A 12068-nucleotide genomic window follows, 5' to 3' on the forward strand; every position below is an offset into this window, starting at 1 on the left:
GTCAAATAGGTACATAGCTTTCTTTGTTTTGGAAAGTGTCAACTTTCCTCCATTTAATATCTGTGTAAAATTTTGGTGTTCATCCCTCATTATGAATGCACACTCCAGTTTTTCTCAGCTTTAGCTTGAGAGGTGAGCTGCATAAGCAATAGGTTCACCTGCCTTCTGTCTTGTATGGAAATTTCCAATCTGTCCCTAACCTTTTGGGAGGGAACAGCACTGTTCCCTGTCACAGAGCCAGCAGAACCGGTGATGAACCTGAAACTTGCATTGTATTCAAATGCTTGAGGTCTTGAAACCCCAACCTCCTACATGCCCCAATCAAGTTGTTTTATTGCTTCTAAAATACAGGATTTCAGATTTCTTTTTCATTACTGCCCTTATGCATTTGCAAGCATTATTCCCGACATTCATTTTTCCCTGGCACAGAGCACAAGTTCATGCCAGCTCACTTGCTATGCATGCAGGTATGAATTTCAACCAGAAAAAGATCACTCAGATAAAAAATACTTGTTTTACAATTCTGAGCATATTAGGCATAGCAACTTGCTAGAAAACTGCCTTTAACTTGCTGTTTGTGCTTTTTAGGTTATGGTCAATTTTAAGCAGATCTAGCCATGCTCTTTTTGGTTTTTTTTCACTTCACTCTTATTTGTTATCATCCCTTCTATGTGAAAATGCAATGGCTTTTTAAATTAAGGAGAATAGCAAACGCAGTAGATAGACAAGGGCATTCTGGAACATTGTGTCGTGGCTGTAAAGACCTGCTGTGTGCAAGTAATGACGGCTGGACTGATGAATAATTGGATCTAGGTTGTGTTACTGCTGACTTTAGACAGTTTGGGGGTTTTTAAAACTGATTTATTATAGTCTTTTACTTGCAGACTAGTGCTTAATAGCTGCTGATGGAGATAATCTTCTGATGGTAAGGTTATGCATATGATTACTCTTAGAATTTGAAGAAAACTTTAGGATTGAGCAACTTTTTCCCTCAAGCATCAAAACTGAAGGTGTGCATAGCATTGCATTTATTTATTTTTTGTTAAGCAGTGGATGTGCCTGTGCATTTATCTATACTGAAAAACATAAGGAGCACAAAAATTGGAAAATATGGGAAGGTTGTTAATGATGATGATAACATTATAGTGTCCTGCAATTCCTACAGACACAGTCAGAATGTACACTGCCGACTTTAAGGTCAATTAAATGGGCAATAAAGGCCATGCTGGCAGAAGAGATGTTAAGAAGGGAGAGACTGAGATGCAGCATTTTGGTGTGCTGAAACAAACAGCTCTTTTGTGAGAGATAAGGCTTGAAGGACCCAGGGATGAAAATAAGGCCTTGAAATCTCAGCCTAATGCTGAGTTCCAGTTCAGATGTAAATATGTGTTAAAAATCTAGAAACTTTCTCCGGGTATTATCAGTCATCTTTTTAACTGCCAGTACCAGAAAAAGCTTTGGGTAGACGGGATAAGGAAAATGCCAAAAAGCAGCTTCCAGCAGACTGAAAGGTACAGTGAATTTTTAAATTAGGAGCTATTTGCAGCCCATCTAAACTTAGAATATGTTAGTTTGAGTGTCTCTGAGTGCACTGCAAGTTTCAATTTGATGTATGCTTTTTGAAAATGGTTTTAGTATTAAGTAGATTCATGAATGCATAAACTTAAATGGATGAAACATGATCTTTCTGCTGAGGAGTTTCAACTGTAACTAAAAAATGGGTTAATTTCATCTTGTTATTTGAAAATTGTGAATAAATCTGTCACAGGTACCCTGAGCTGTTTGAAATAGTGTGAGTGACTTGTGAGACCAGTCAGCCTCTACCAGTGACTGGCTTAAGTGGTCTGTGAGCTTTGCATAATAAAACCAGTGACACTTAGGACCATATTCAGTTGAAAAGATGTTCTCTGATTGAAATCTGAGAATCTGAGCGAAGTAGGTACTTCAAAGCAAATATTTATAAAGAAACTAAATGAACTGAAACAAAAATGGGAGATACATGAAAATCTGATCAGCTGAAGCTTCAGGCACAGAGAAGTTATCTGGCCCACTTGCAACACATAATAAAAAGTGAAAAGAAAATGAGAATTTTGATTTTGTGTATTCCTGAAATCTGAATTTTTGGTTGACTGCCATTTGAAAACAGAAAAAAAGCTTAGGAGCCCTTTGTGAAACACAGTTATTGTAATTTTCCTACCACCCCTGGGAGACTTGACTTGAGGGTGTCTCTGGCAGAGTGCCTTGGAGCCACAGGAACCTTAGGAGACCTCATCCTGAGCAGAGCAGTTACAGCCGGGCAGACGTTCCCGGAAGGACATCCCAGAGCCAAAAGTTAGGAAGGACAAAGTTGCTAGGAACCTGACAAGAAATCAGAAAGCATGCTGACTGTGCTGCCTTTTATTTCTTTTTTTTCTTAATTTAATTCTGCTTGCTTTCAGCAGAACCGGATGTAGATTGACTAGCAGAATTGTTCCTGCTTTAGTAAGGCTTTGATTTGTTCTGTTTTGTGGAAAAATTAAATGACAGCTTATGTTGTAAATGGGATCAACTTTGTATGCTTTGGAAATTTACGTAAGGAGCAAATGCTCCACTGAGAATTTTGTTACTACTCTGTCCTCTTTTGACCTTTTTTAGTTCCTGGGTGAGTTTGTATTCCAACTGGTTTGTTATGAGCAATCTGATCAGAACAGTCATCTTCCAGTTCAAGCATCCTGGCTCAGTCTGTTGTGCTGCCTCCTATCACAGTTACTCCCTTTCTATCCTATTCTGTTATACTTGCTGTGGGAACAGCTGCAGTGGAGAGTGCAAGAAAATGTCAAAGCAACACACCAAAATATCATGTTGATTTTAACTACTGAACTCCACATAAATTAAGGACCCTGATTCCTGCTAATGCTATTGAAGTTTTCCAGAAAACTGAAGTTTTCCATTAGCAGCTATGGCTGCTGATCCCCCTCATTTCTGGTCAGTGCTGTGAGAGTTTCAAATAAGGAATCTGTCATACACTGCTGCTCTTGCTTTCCCCTCACCTGAGTCTCTCCAATCAGAATTTCCAATCTTGCCTTAGCATTCTGCCAAACAAGCAGTGACCCCACGTCTAATAGCCTTTGAATTAATAATGAGGTTTATCAGTGAGTATTTTTGATGCTCTTAAGATTTGTGGCCAGTTAAATTGTTCTCCTTTGGACATGGTGCAGTATAAATTGCCACCATCCTTGGCAAGTGCTATGTCTGTTGGTTGTCGTTAAAAGCCAATGGTCCAAGCAATAAGAGCCCAGCACAAGCCATCTAACTGAACATTTAAACACTGTCATTTCCAAGATTTTCTGTTTTCCTTTGTGTTTTTTTTTAAGGGGTTATTCAATACAGTGTTAAGTATCCAGTAGTTTTGAGTTGTGAATCAAGATGAGCATGGTAACTATACAAATAAAATGGAATTAATCTGTGTTTAAAACTATTTGCATGTTAATCCTAATTTAATTTCATATAGAAAAAAAAAAATTAAGGTGTCCAGCTTTCTCTGGCCTCCCTTTTGTCAATGATTTCTTTCCTACCTAATGAAAAAAGAATAAGTGTATTTTTATCCTCTTCATTTGCACTGTGAAATGGATTCAAAAGTGACTTGCCACAAAAGTATAGTGGATTCAAGGAGGGAAAGGACTGAGTGAAAGATGAGTTAGGCAGCTCATGTTCAGTCCAGCATGAAGGCAGGTCATGGAAAGATTTTCAGCAAAGGAAAGGAGAAGATGTATGAGAGGAGGATGAGAGGCCTTCTGTGCATGGAACCTGAGACAAGCTATAATTCATCATCCCTGTGACAGCTCTGTTTCTCAGGAGAACCCTTACTGTCCTGCTCTTTGCACTTCTATGAACTCTAGCATTTGTGATATAGTTTTTTTGATTTGGGTTTGTTTAGGTTGTCATTAATTCAGAGGCTTTCAGGGTAGGTGTATGCTGGAAAGGCCCTAGAAGCAGGAAATACAGAAATCTTACAAAAGTCACTTGACATTCATTTTCTGCCTTCCTCTCTGTTGCTTCCTCTCAACACCCAGTGCTAAAGTAAAAATGTTTTCATTTTTCTCCTCAGTCAACTGAAACATATTCTTTCCTGTGATGCTGTCAATGAAATGTATTTCCAAGTTTAATTGGCAAGTCAAACGATAACACAAATGCTTCTACAGAATGGTGCTAAAGGTTCTCTGTCCTCAGTTCAATAGCAAAAGTTCTAGAGAGCATGTGCTTTGGTTTTTGTCATTTGCAGAGAGCATCTATTTAATTTTAATTTTTTTTCTGACTTTCACAAACAAGCTGACTGATAGCTGGTTTGTTCTCTGTTTCAGGTCGTGGAGACTAATTTGGTTGCTTTTGACTGCCACTGGATCATTATAAATGAGGTAACTGTCAAGTGAACATTGTTGTGAACCATGAATCCTGTTTTCAGCCTTACTGACAATATCCATGCTGATTCTCAGTTTGCCAGCAGGAAGCAGTAGCTGTGACAAAGTTCAAGCACACTGAGGGAGTGGATGTTTCTTAATAAAAGCAGAATGACAGGTTCTTGGATTTTGCTGTTTTTTCTTGCCTGTTTTAAATGGAAGTTCCTCTATGAATAAATGGAAAACAAACTGAAAAAAAACCCCTTTATTTCTAAATATCTCGAGAGTTCACAATTGAGCTGACTGTTTTCACAGGATTTTTAAGGCCTTTTTAAATATGTAATCTCTTGTGGTGGAGTCCTCACATTTTTGTTTATATTTTAATGATTTTTTCTTAATAATCAAAATAATAATAATAATAATCCCATATTTCCCTTTCCTTTATGAGTTCTTCAAATGTTCCATTATGGTTGATATCCAAACCTGTTTATATTAGTGAGGGGCTCTTTGGTAGGCTTCTGGATTAGGTCATATGTAAATATTCATAAAGGGAAAACAGTAAGTTAAATTGAGATTCTGCTTTTACACTGTGAAATAAGTTATCCCATGAAAGCTTGTCAGCTAAAATATGACAAGTCAATATATGAAGTAGTTTTGTATACAAAGTATTGAAGGCTGCAGTTCAGGTTTGATAGCATTCAGGTTTTTGAAAAATAATTTAGGTGGAAAATAGCTGGATTCCCTGAGAAGATGACTATCTCCTAACATGTTAATCATGCACCTCCTGTATATTGTCAGGATAAAAGACTGCGTGTAAATTCCATGTCTTAATATCTGGATTCACTGTCCACTTCTGTTTTCATACTTAATTGTTGGATTTTCATTAGTATGCTGTGCTAAAATGGTGGATTTCTAGCCAGTTGTCTTTGGAGAAAATTATGTCTCTGGAAATGCTGTGTAAACAAACCAGGTCCAGCATAACCATTAGTTTGGGCCCTGCCTTGCTCCTGACCAGTACTGTATATGTTTTCCAGCACTGAATGGAAAATGGAGTTTTGCTGGGAGAGAATCCAGCTTTAATCTGCAGGTAGTCATGTGAACAACATACAGGTTTTCTTTTTCATGTCTGATCAAACTAGAATTCACTTCAGAGTTAACACTGAGTATTTTAAGAGTATCAGATGAATCTAAAGCCATCCTCTGTAATCAGTAGATAGAACAGCAGTTTCTTAGACAAAGCTCAGATTTTGGCTTGCTGTTCAAGTTAAAGACACTGCCATTGATTTTTTTTTTTTTTGTTTTAAATGTTACATACTTTCCAAAAGATGTAAAGAAGGTGCTTGCTTTTAGCTGTTTCAGCTCCTTTACCCTCAAAAAAACCAAAACAAGATTGAGGATCCATTCCTAGCATATATGCTTTCTCTTTGCTTTTTATTCAGAAATTAGTGTCTCCATGGGAAAAAAGAAAGTCCACTTTTTAAGCATTATTATTTGCACATTGCAGCAGATGAAATGGCAGAGCAATCAAAGTGGTTACCACTCAGCTGCCTTCTCCGCTCCAAAACTCTTTCTCTGGGCTGCAGTCCCAGAAAAAGCTGAATGATCTGCACAGAGAAATGTACATAGTCCCTTCTTAATTTGATAGTCTTGTATATGAAAAGGACGAAAGCTGTGATTAAGTTCATTCCAACAAACTGCTCTAAACCATCATCATTAAAGTCTCTGCATCTCATTCAGTGATTCCTCTTTTCTCTTTCAGAGAAGGTGAATATGTTCAGTGCTATTCCAGTTTAATCTGCTTCTGGACCTAAATCCATATTGGGTACTTAGGGAGCTTTCTAACTCTGTTTTAAAAACGCAAATAATTACAATATTATGTGGATGCAGAAATTATATTAGCAATAAATAAGATCAGTAGATAATACTACAGCAAGGGTTCTGCTTTGCCCAATTTTTCCTTGTCACTGTGTTCAAATTACAGGAGAAATCTACATGTTCCCTGAGTGTTTGATGCTGGGTAATTGCTTATTGCAATGTTTTGCCAGTTCAATAATGAAATTGCAATGCCTCTATTTGGCAGAGCAGGATTTGGAAATGCAGAGATTTGTGGCCCCCTTTCTGTGTAATACATAAACCAGCTATCTTTATGTCCCAGTCTCTTCGAGGTGGTCATCCATTACCTTTTGATGGTCACAGTCCCTCCATATGACTGGGAGATGATCTCAGAGCTCTGCCCATTTTCTTGCTTCTGTGAATCTTTTGTGACAGTTCAGACATCTGTGCTTGAGTGCCTATATTGGCTAAATGACACTGTCAAATAAGTAACTGTAACACTGCTTATCTGGCCTCCTAATTTGAAATTCTGAAATGATCTATGACAGGGAAAATGTGTTGTTCTGCAAATTATGCGCCAGATTCAAATAATTCCTTGCCTTGAGATACCAAAGGAAGTTGAAATTGTCTTTCCTTTTCCATCACTGTGCCAAGGGAATACAACTTTCCTACCAACTCTAGTGTTAAAGAAGCAAATACCACCTTCAGTTTTGTGATCAGAAATCTGCTTAGGCTTTGTGAGATAACATCTGCTGTTTTAATTGCTGACTGTAAATGCTATAATGCCTGAAAAGAGTTCCTTAATTTTTATTGTCCCATTACTTGCTACTTTATGCAATACAGCAAATTTTCTTGAAGAGTGTGTATCATAATGTAAGTGTGGGAGGAGGGGGATTGTTCCTATCAAATGAAAGAATTCATAATTCACTAAAATATAATGCATCGTCTTAGACCATAGCAAATAATGCAAATCTCTTCTGATCAGTATAGTCAGCTGAGGAAATGCTCTCCAAATAAATGTTCCTGTTTCTTCAGGGCCTTAAAGCAGATATTACAGTTCTTTATTTAAAATTTGCAGGAGTCATAGACTTGAATGTAGTCATGATCAAATATGCCTTAACAAAATGTGAGAATGGATTTCTCACCTCTCTCTCCCTCTGTCTTTGCTTGCTTCATTTCCTCTGCACAATCGTAAATATAGCTTCAGTTCCAGGATAAAAAGTGATATTTCTTTCATGACTCTTAATTCACAACTGTACAGTAAACTTAGATTTTATTTAGTGGAGCCAAAGAAGGGGCATTTGTATGATTTTCATCACTTTGCTCTTTTTAAATGCAAGAAATGTCTTGTTTCCCCATTTTAAATCATGTCTCTCTCAAGCATTTTCCTTTTTTAAAACATTCAGGGTTACCTTAATATTACCTTGCTGTACTTAAGGCTGCCACCAGTTGTTTATTGCTATTGTTTAGTCGAGGACAGCCCCAAACACTTTCCACTGCTTAGAACTGGAATACGGAGGTGAAAATATTAATGCTGCTTTACAAAGGATTGTTTGGATTTCATCTGCTATAATGTGGTCAGTTCTAATAGATCTGGTCAGTTATGACCAGATCTATTAGAATCAGAATAGAATGAGTGCACAGAAAAGCTGATTTGTGTAAGAAGAGAGTGGGAAGGTTGGCTTGGTTGGCCTATGAAACAAAGACTAAATGAGGATGTGCTTTCTGTTTATAAACACTTACAGAGTGTGAATAAATGCATCATTGTCAAGAGCCAAAGGACAAGCTTGACACAAGAACAAATGAGTTCAATTTGTGCATGAGTAAACTGAGGTCAAAAGTTGTTAAAATGTTTCTAATTACCAGAGGCACCGGAGTCTGGAAAAATACCTTCTTGATGAAAGAATTAGAAAAACCTCCAGACTCCTTTAAAGACCAATTTATGGGAAAAGGTCCAACAGGTTTTCCAGGCATAGCACAAGAGAGGATTGGGGAGCCTACAAGGTTGTATTCAAAGGTTGTATTCATCTTGTTCATCATGTTTCAAGCCCAGTGCAATCCACCATGAGTAGGAGTGTAGAGCATAACCATGTTTCAAGCTCAAGCAGTTAGATCAGGTCCTATAATCACAGCTCAGTTCCAGGAGCTCATTTATATTCAACATTTTCATATGGATAATGATTGATAATAGCATTAGAGCTTTACTTGAACCCCCCTTACATTTTCCACTGGGTTGGTGGGTCTGTGTGAAATGACACTCTCTTTGGAACAGGTGGGCAACCAAGTTGCCAGCTCCTGGCATTAGTGAGAGCTAATGCACAGATGGAGAGTACCCTGCTTTCTCCAAGATCATGGATTTTTTTTTTCTCTATGAAAGCTAAAAATTAGTTTCTCCTTGTCCTGTCAGGTTTTATTCATCCTTTTCTGCAAAGCCTAAAAAACTTAAGGGAGATACATAGGAGCAGTTGTATAGATGATGCAGTTCAAAGTCTGCTTTTCCTTGTCTTGGAGGTTCATCCAGCCATGCCTTTACCTCAACTTTTCTTTAGAAAGTGCTGAGAAGTTTGGGAAGGGCACAAATGTTCTCTGGCATGGGCAGCGGCAGCCTAGAGGCCTTAAGCCACATTTCCTCCTCTGCTGACTTTTGGATAAGGAAGAAACACTCTCCTGTTTGAGTGTCAGGATTTTCTCTGGTGAAGTCCTGGCGTGTATTGGAAAACAGTGCGTGTCCGCTTTATTATAAATACTGGAACCATCTTCTTGGCCCAAATTAAGATGTTTTCATAAGAAAAGGAATTTTTGCCTTTGTTTGGTGCTTAGTACAGGAACATGTAAATAAATTCTTCCACTCCATGTATCTCACTGCTGGTACAGTTGCCCTGTGATAAATAGTAAGTCTCTACCTGGGCTGCTTATCTTAAAGTAATGAAACAATATTAGATGTCCAGTACGCAGTCTTGATTCCCACTGGAGTCTTGCCTTATATGTCAAGATGATCCTCTTCAGTTCTTTTTTCCTAATTAAGCTGTAAAGAGTTGTTAATTTAGAGCCACTTTTTTCCCTTATTTGTTTGCCTGCTTAGATGAAATGTACATCTAATTTTATCCTTGTTTATTTGTGACAGGACAGTCTCCCCTTAATTCCAAGTTCAGACCAGCAAAAGAAAGGCTTGGAACTATAAACTGGATTTTTTACATAAAAAAAAAAAAAAAAGAAAAAAAGGAAAACAAATAAACCAACAAACAAAAAAAAAAGCACACAAAAAAAAAAAAAAAAAAAAAAAAAAAAAAAAAAAAAAAAAAAAAAAAAAAAAAAAAAGAAAAACAACCTCACATAACCTAGCCTAAATTTATTGAGGTGCCAACTCAGTTCAACTTGGCCAACTTCCTACTTTTTTTGACATTTCGACGTTTGTATAACATTTAATCTGCCGCCCCTATATCATTACACTGTATCTTCCTTTGAAGTGCAAATGAAAATTGTTTCCTCTCATACAATAGTTGCTTTATATAGTTTTCTTAAGTCAGATCCAAAATTCAAGAATGAGAGATGATATTGGAGAGTCATTATATAAAAGGCTTGTCACTCAGTCAATGCCGAATATTTTAAAAGTAACAAAAAAATGCGTAGCAAATGACTAATGTTGAATTTGGGGTTGCATGGCATTGCTTTGTTGTCAATCTAAAATCTGGATTTATGGTATAATCAGCATTTAAAAAAAGAGCTGTCACTAATCTGTAGATGTATATACCTCTTTGGCCAGCACACAGAAATGGCTTTGGTGTTTCAATTCTGTTATTATTTCCCAGGTGATGTATAAAGACATGAGGTAGCGACCTAGCAGTTAAAATGAGAACATTCTGTTTAAAATGCACCAAAAAGTGCTGAATACAGAAAACATAAATAAAATTTTATGGCAGGAAAGATAAATGCTTGAGGATTTGAAAGTCAAAATTTCTTTTAAAGTACTATTTGGCAATATAATGTGGCCATGCAGGTGTCTGTTTTTATATTATATGAGTGAGTCTAATAATCTTGGTGTTACAGTTTGGGCATGCTGTGTAATGACACCAGGCAAACTTTTTAAAATCCTCTGAGAAAGTATATCATTTAAAAATCAAGATGAAAGTTTCTTGAGATCTTCTTTATGGTTATATTGAATGTATTATAATTTTTCTTTTTTTGTTTGTTGCTGAAACAGCATTATATATATTTCTTTTACCTCACAGCTAGTGAAATGATACAGGCTAAATGAAAGGACAGCATCTTAAGCTGAGATAAGCCATTATCTTTGATACATTAAGAATTAATCGACCAGAAATGCAAGATATTACACTGAACACAGCTGATGCTATGTTACTTCTCTTTGCAGAAAAAAACCCTGTATTTCATAAAGAACATTAATAATAGATGAATTCAGAAACTATGATAATCTTTGAAGGCAAATAAAATACTTTTACTGTAGTCAAGAGAGTAGAAGTTATAATTTACATCTCACATATATTTCTTCCAAAAATTAAGGGAAATAAACAAAATACCAGTATGTCCAAAGTAGTTCCTTCAAAATAATTAAAGGATATTATACTGGAACAGCGAAAAAAGCCAAAATAACTGGGGTGGTTGTCATAACATTTAAAGAGCTGCTTTTTCAAAAAGTAGGCTTTGTTTCCATAAAGAAAGAATCCATAATTTGAGATCAAGTCTATCCTGGTGTCTCCTGAATTCTTCAATACAGTTACAGATCAGGAAGCTAAGGCAGAAGATGATGCTGTTTTATTACAGGTATTAACAATGCAGATGTGCCGTATCCTTGGAAAAATGATGGAGCTATAAATACACAAATGAGAATAAAAAATATTCAATAAAATGTGGCTGTATGCAAAGGAATATTAAGTGCAGGCTGCCAACAGGAGCCTCTTGATCCACCTCCCTTCCTGGGGGCATATCCACAGTTTTAAATGTCTGGAAAGTTTGGGGCATCAGCCTCTGCAGTTAAGACAGATCATGGACAGTTCAGCATGATGAGAAAGAGATCCTGGTTAAAAAGATTGTACAAATTTTAGATTATTTCTACAATTTTACAGGAATATACAGACACAGAATTATCTTGAAAGCTACCAGCTATTTGAATCACCAGGAAAAAAACATGTTAACTAAAGTTCAAGTTCTTACGTGAAGGTTGGAGTCAGTTGCTGTTGCTTGGGAGCCTGTGTTCCTCTAATTCAACTTCCCTGAGGGACTCATAATTCAACAGTGTAAAACACCATGTTCCCAATCTGCAGGAATTTATGCTATGTAAAAACATGCTTTTCTTGTTTCCCTAACCTGTCTTCAAGCTTAATATTGGTGGATTTACTTAGTTATTTTTTCTTTTAAGTATTTTGAGTGTTCGGCTGTAAGCCTTAATAGGTACCCCATGGAATAAAAATTTGGTTTTAAAGTAGGTCTTGCTATAAACAAGCACATTTACACCTAGAATGCTCTTATGCATTTTCTTTGCCCTTTTGGTAAATGATTTCTAACTAGCACATTGTTTATGGGTTCTGGATATTCTGAATCTAGGAAATGAGCACTTAAGGCCTGAAACATTGTCTCTACCTTCACTGCTCCTAAGCAGTGCTGCACTAAGAAATGCATCATGCTATGGCTCCCTGCTGATTTGTACATTATCTGTCAAGGATGCTGTGAAACACTTTTGAATAGAAGATCAGAAGAGGTAAAAGGAGAGGCAGAGAAACCCCAAATGTAACAGCTATTAAAATACAAATATTTGGTGAGGTTTGAGCACAGTACACTTTGAACTTTTGCAGTTAAGGGTGGTATTTGAATACCATCATTTATTTTAATGAGCATGCACAT

General features: G+C 36.8%; 1 protein-coding gene across 2 annotated transcripts in view; it reads left to right on the forward strand.

Annotated features, from left to right (window-relative positions):
• GRID2 (glutamate ionotropic receptor delta type subunit 2) overlaps positions 1–12068 on the forward strand; it is a 675394-nt gene that overhangs the window by 455873 nt on the left and 207453 nt on the right. For both annotated transcript variants that reach the window (XM_041424490.1, XM_041424491.1), the window contains one exon: positions 4341–4394. In XM_041424490.1, the coding sequence (XP_041280424.1) occupies positions 4341–4394 (54 nt within the window). The remainder of the gene's footprint in view (positions 1–4340; positions 4395–12068) is intronic.

The sequence above is a fragment of the Onychostruthus taczanowskii genome, unplaced genomic scaffold (genome assembly GCF_017590055.1).
Source record: "Onychostruthus taczanowskii isolate IOZ18803 unplaced genomic scaffold, ASM1759005v1 scaffold82, whole genome shotgun sequence".
Classification (NCBI taxonomy): Eukaryota; Metazoa; Chordata; class Aves; order Passeriformes; family Passeridae; genus Onychostruthus; species Onychostruthus taczanowskii.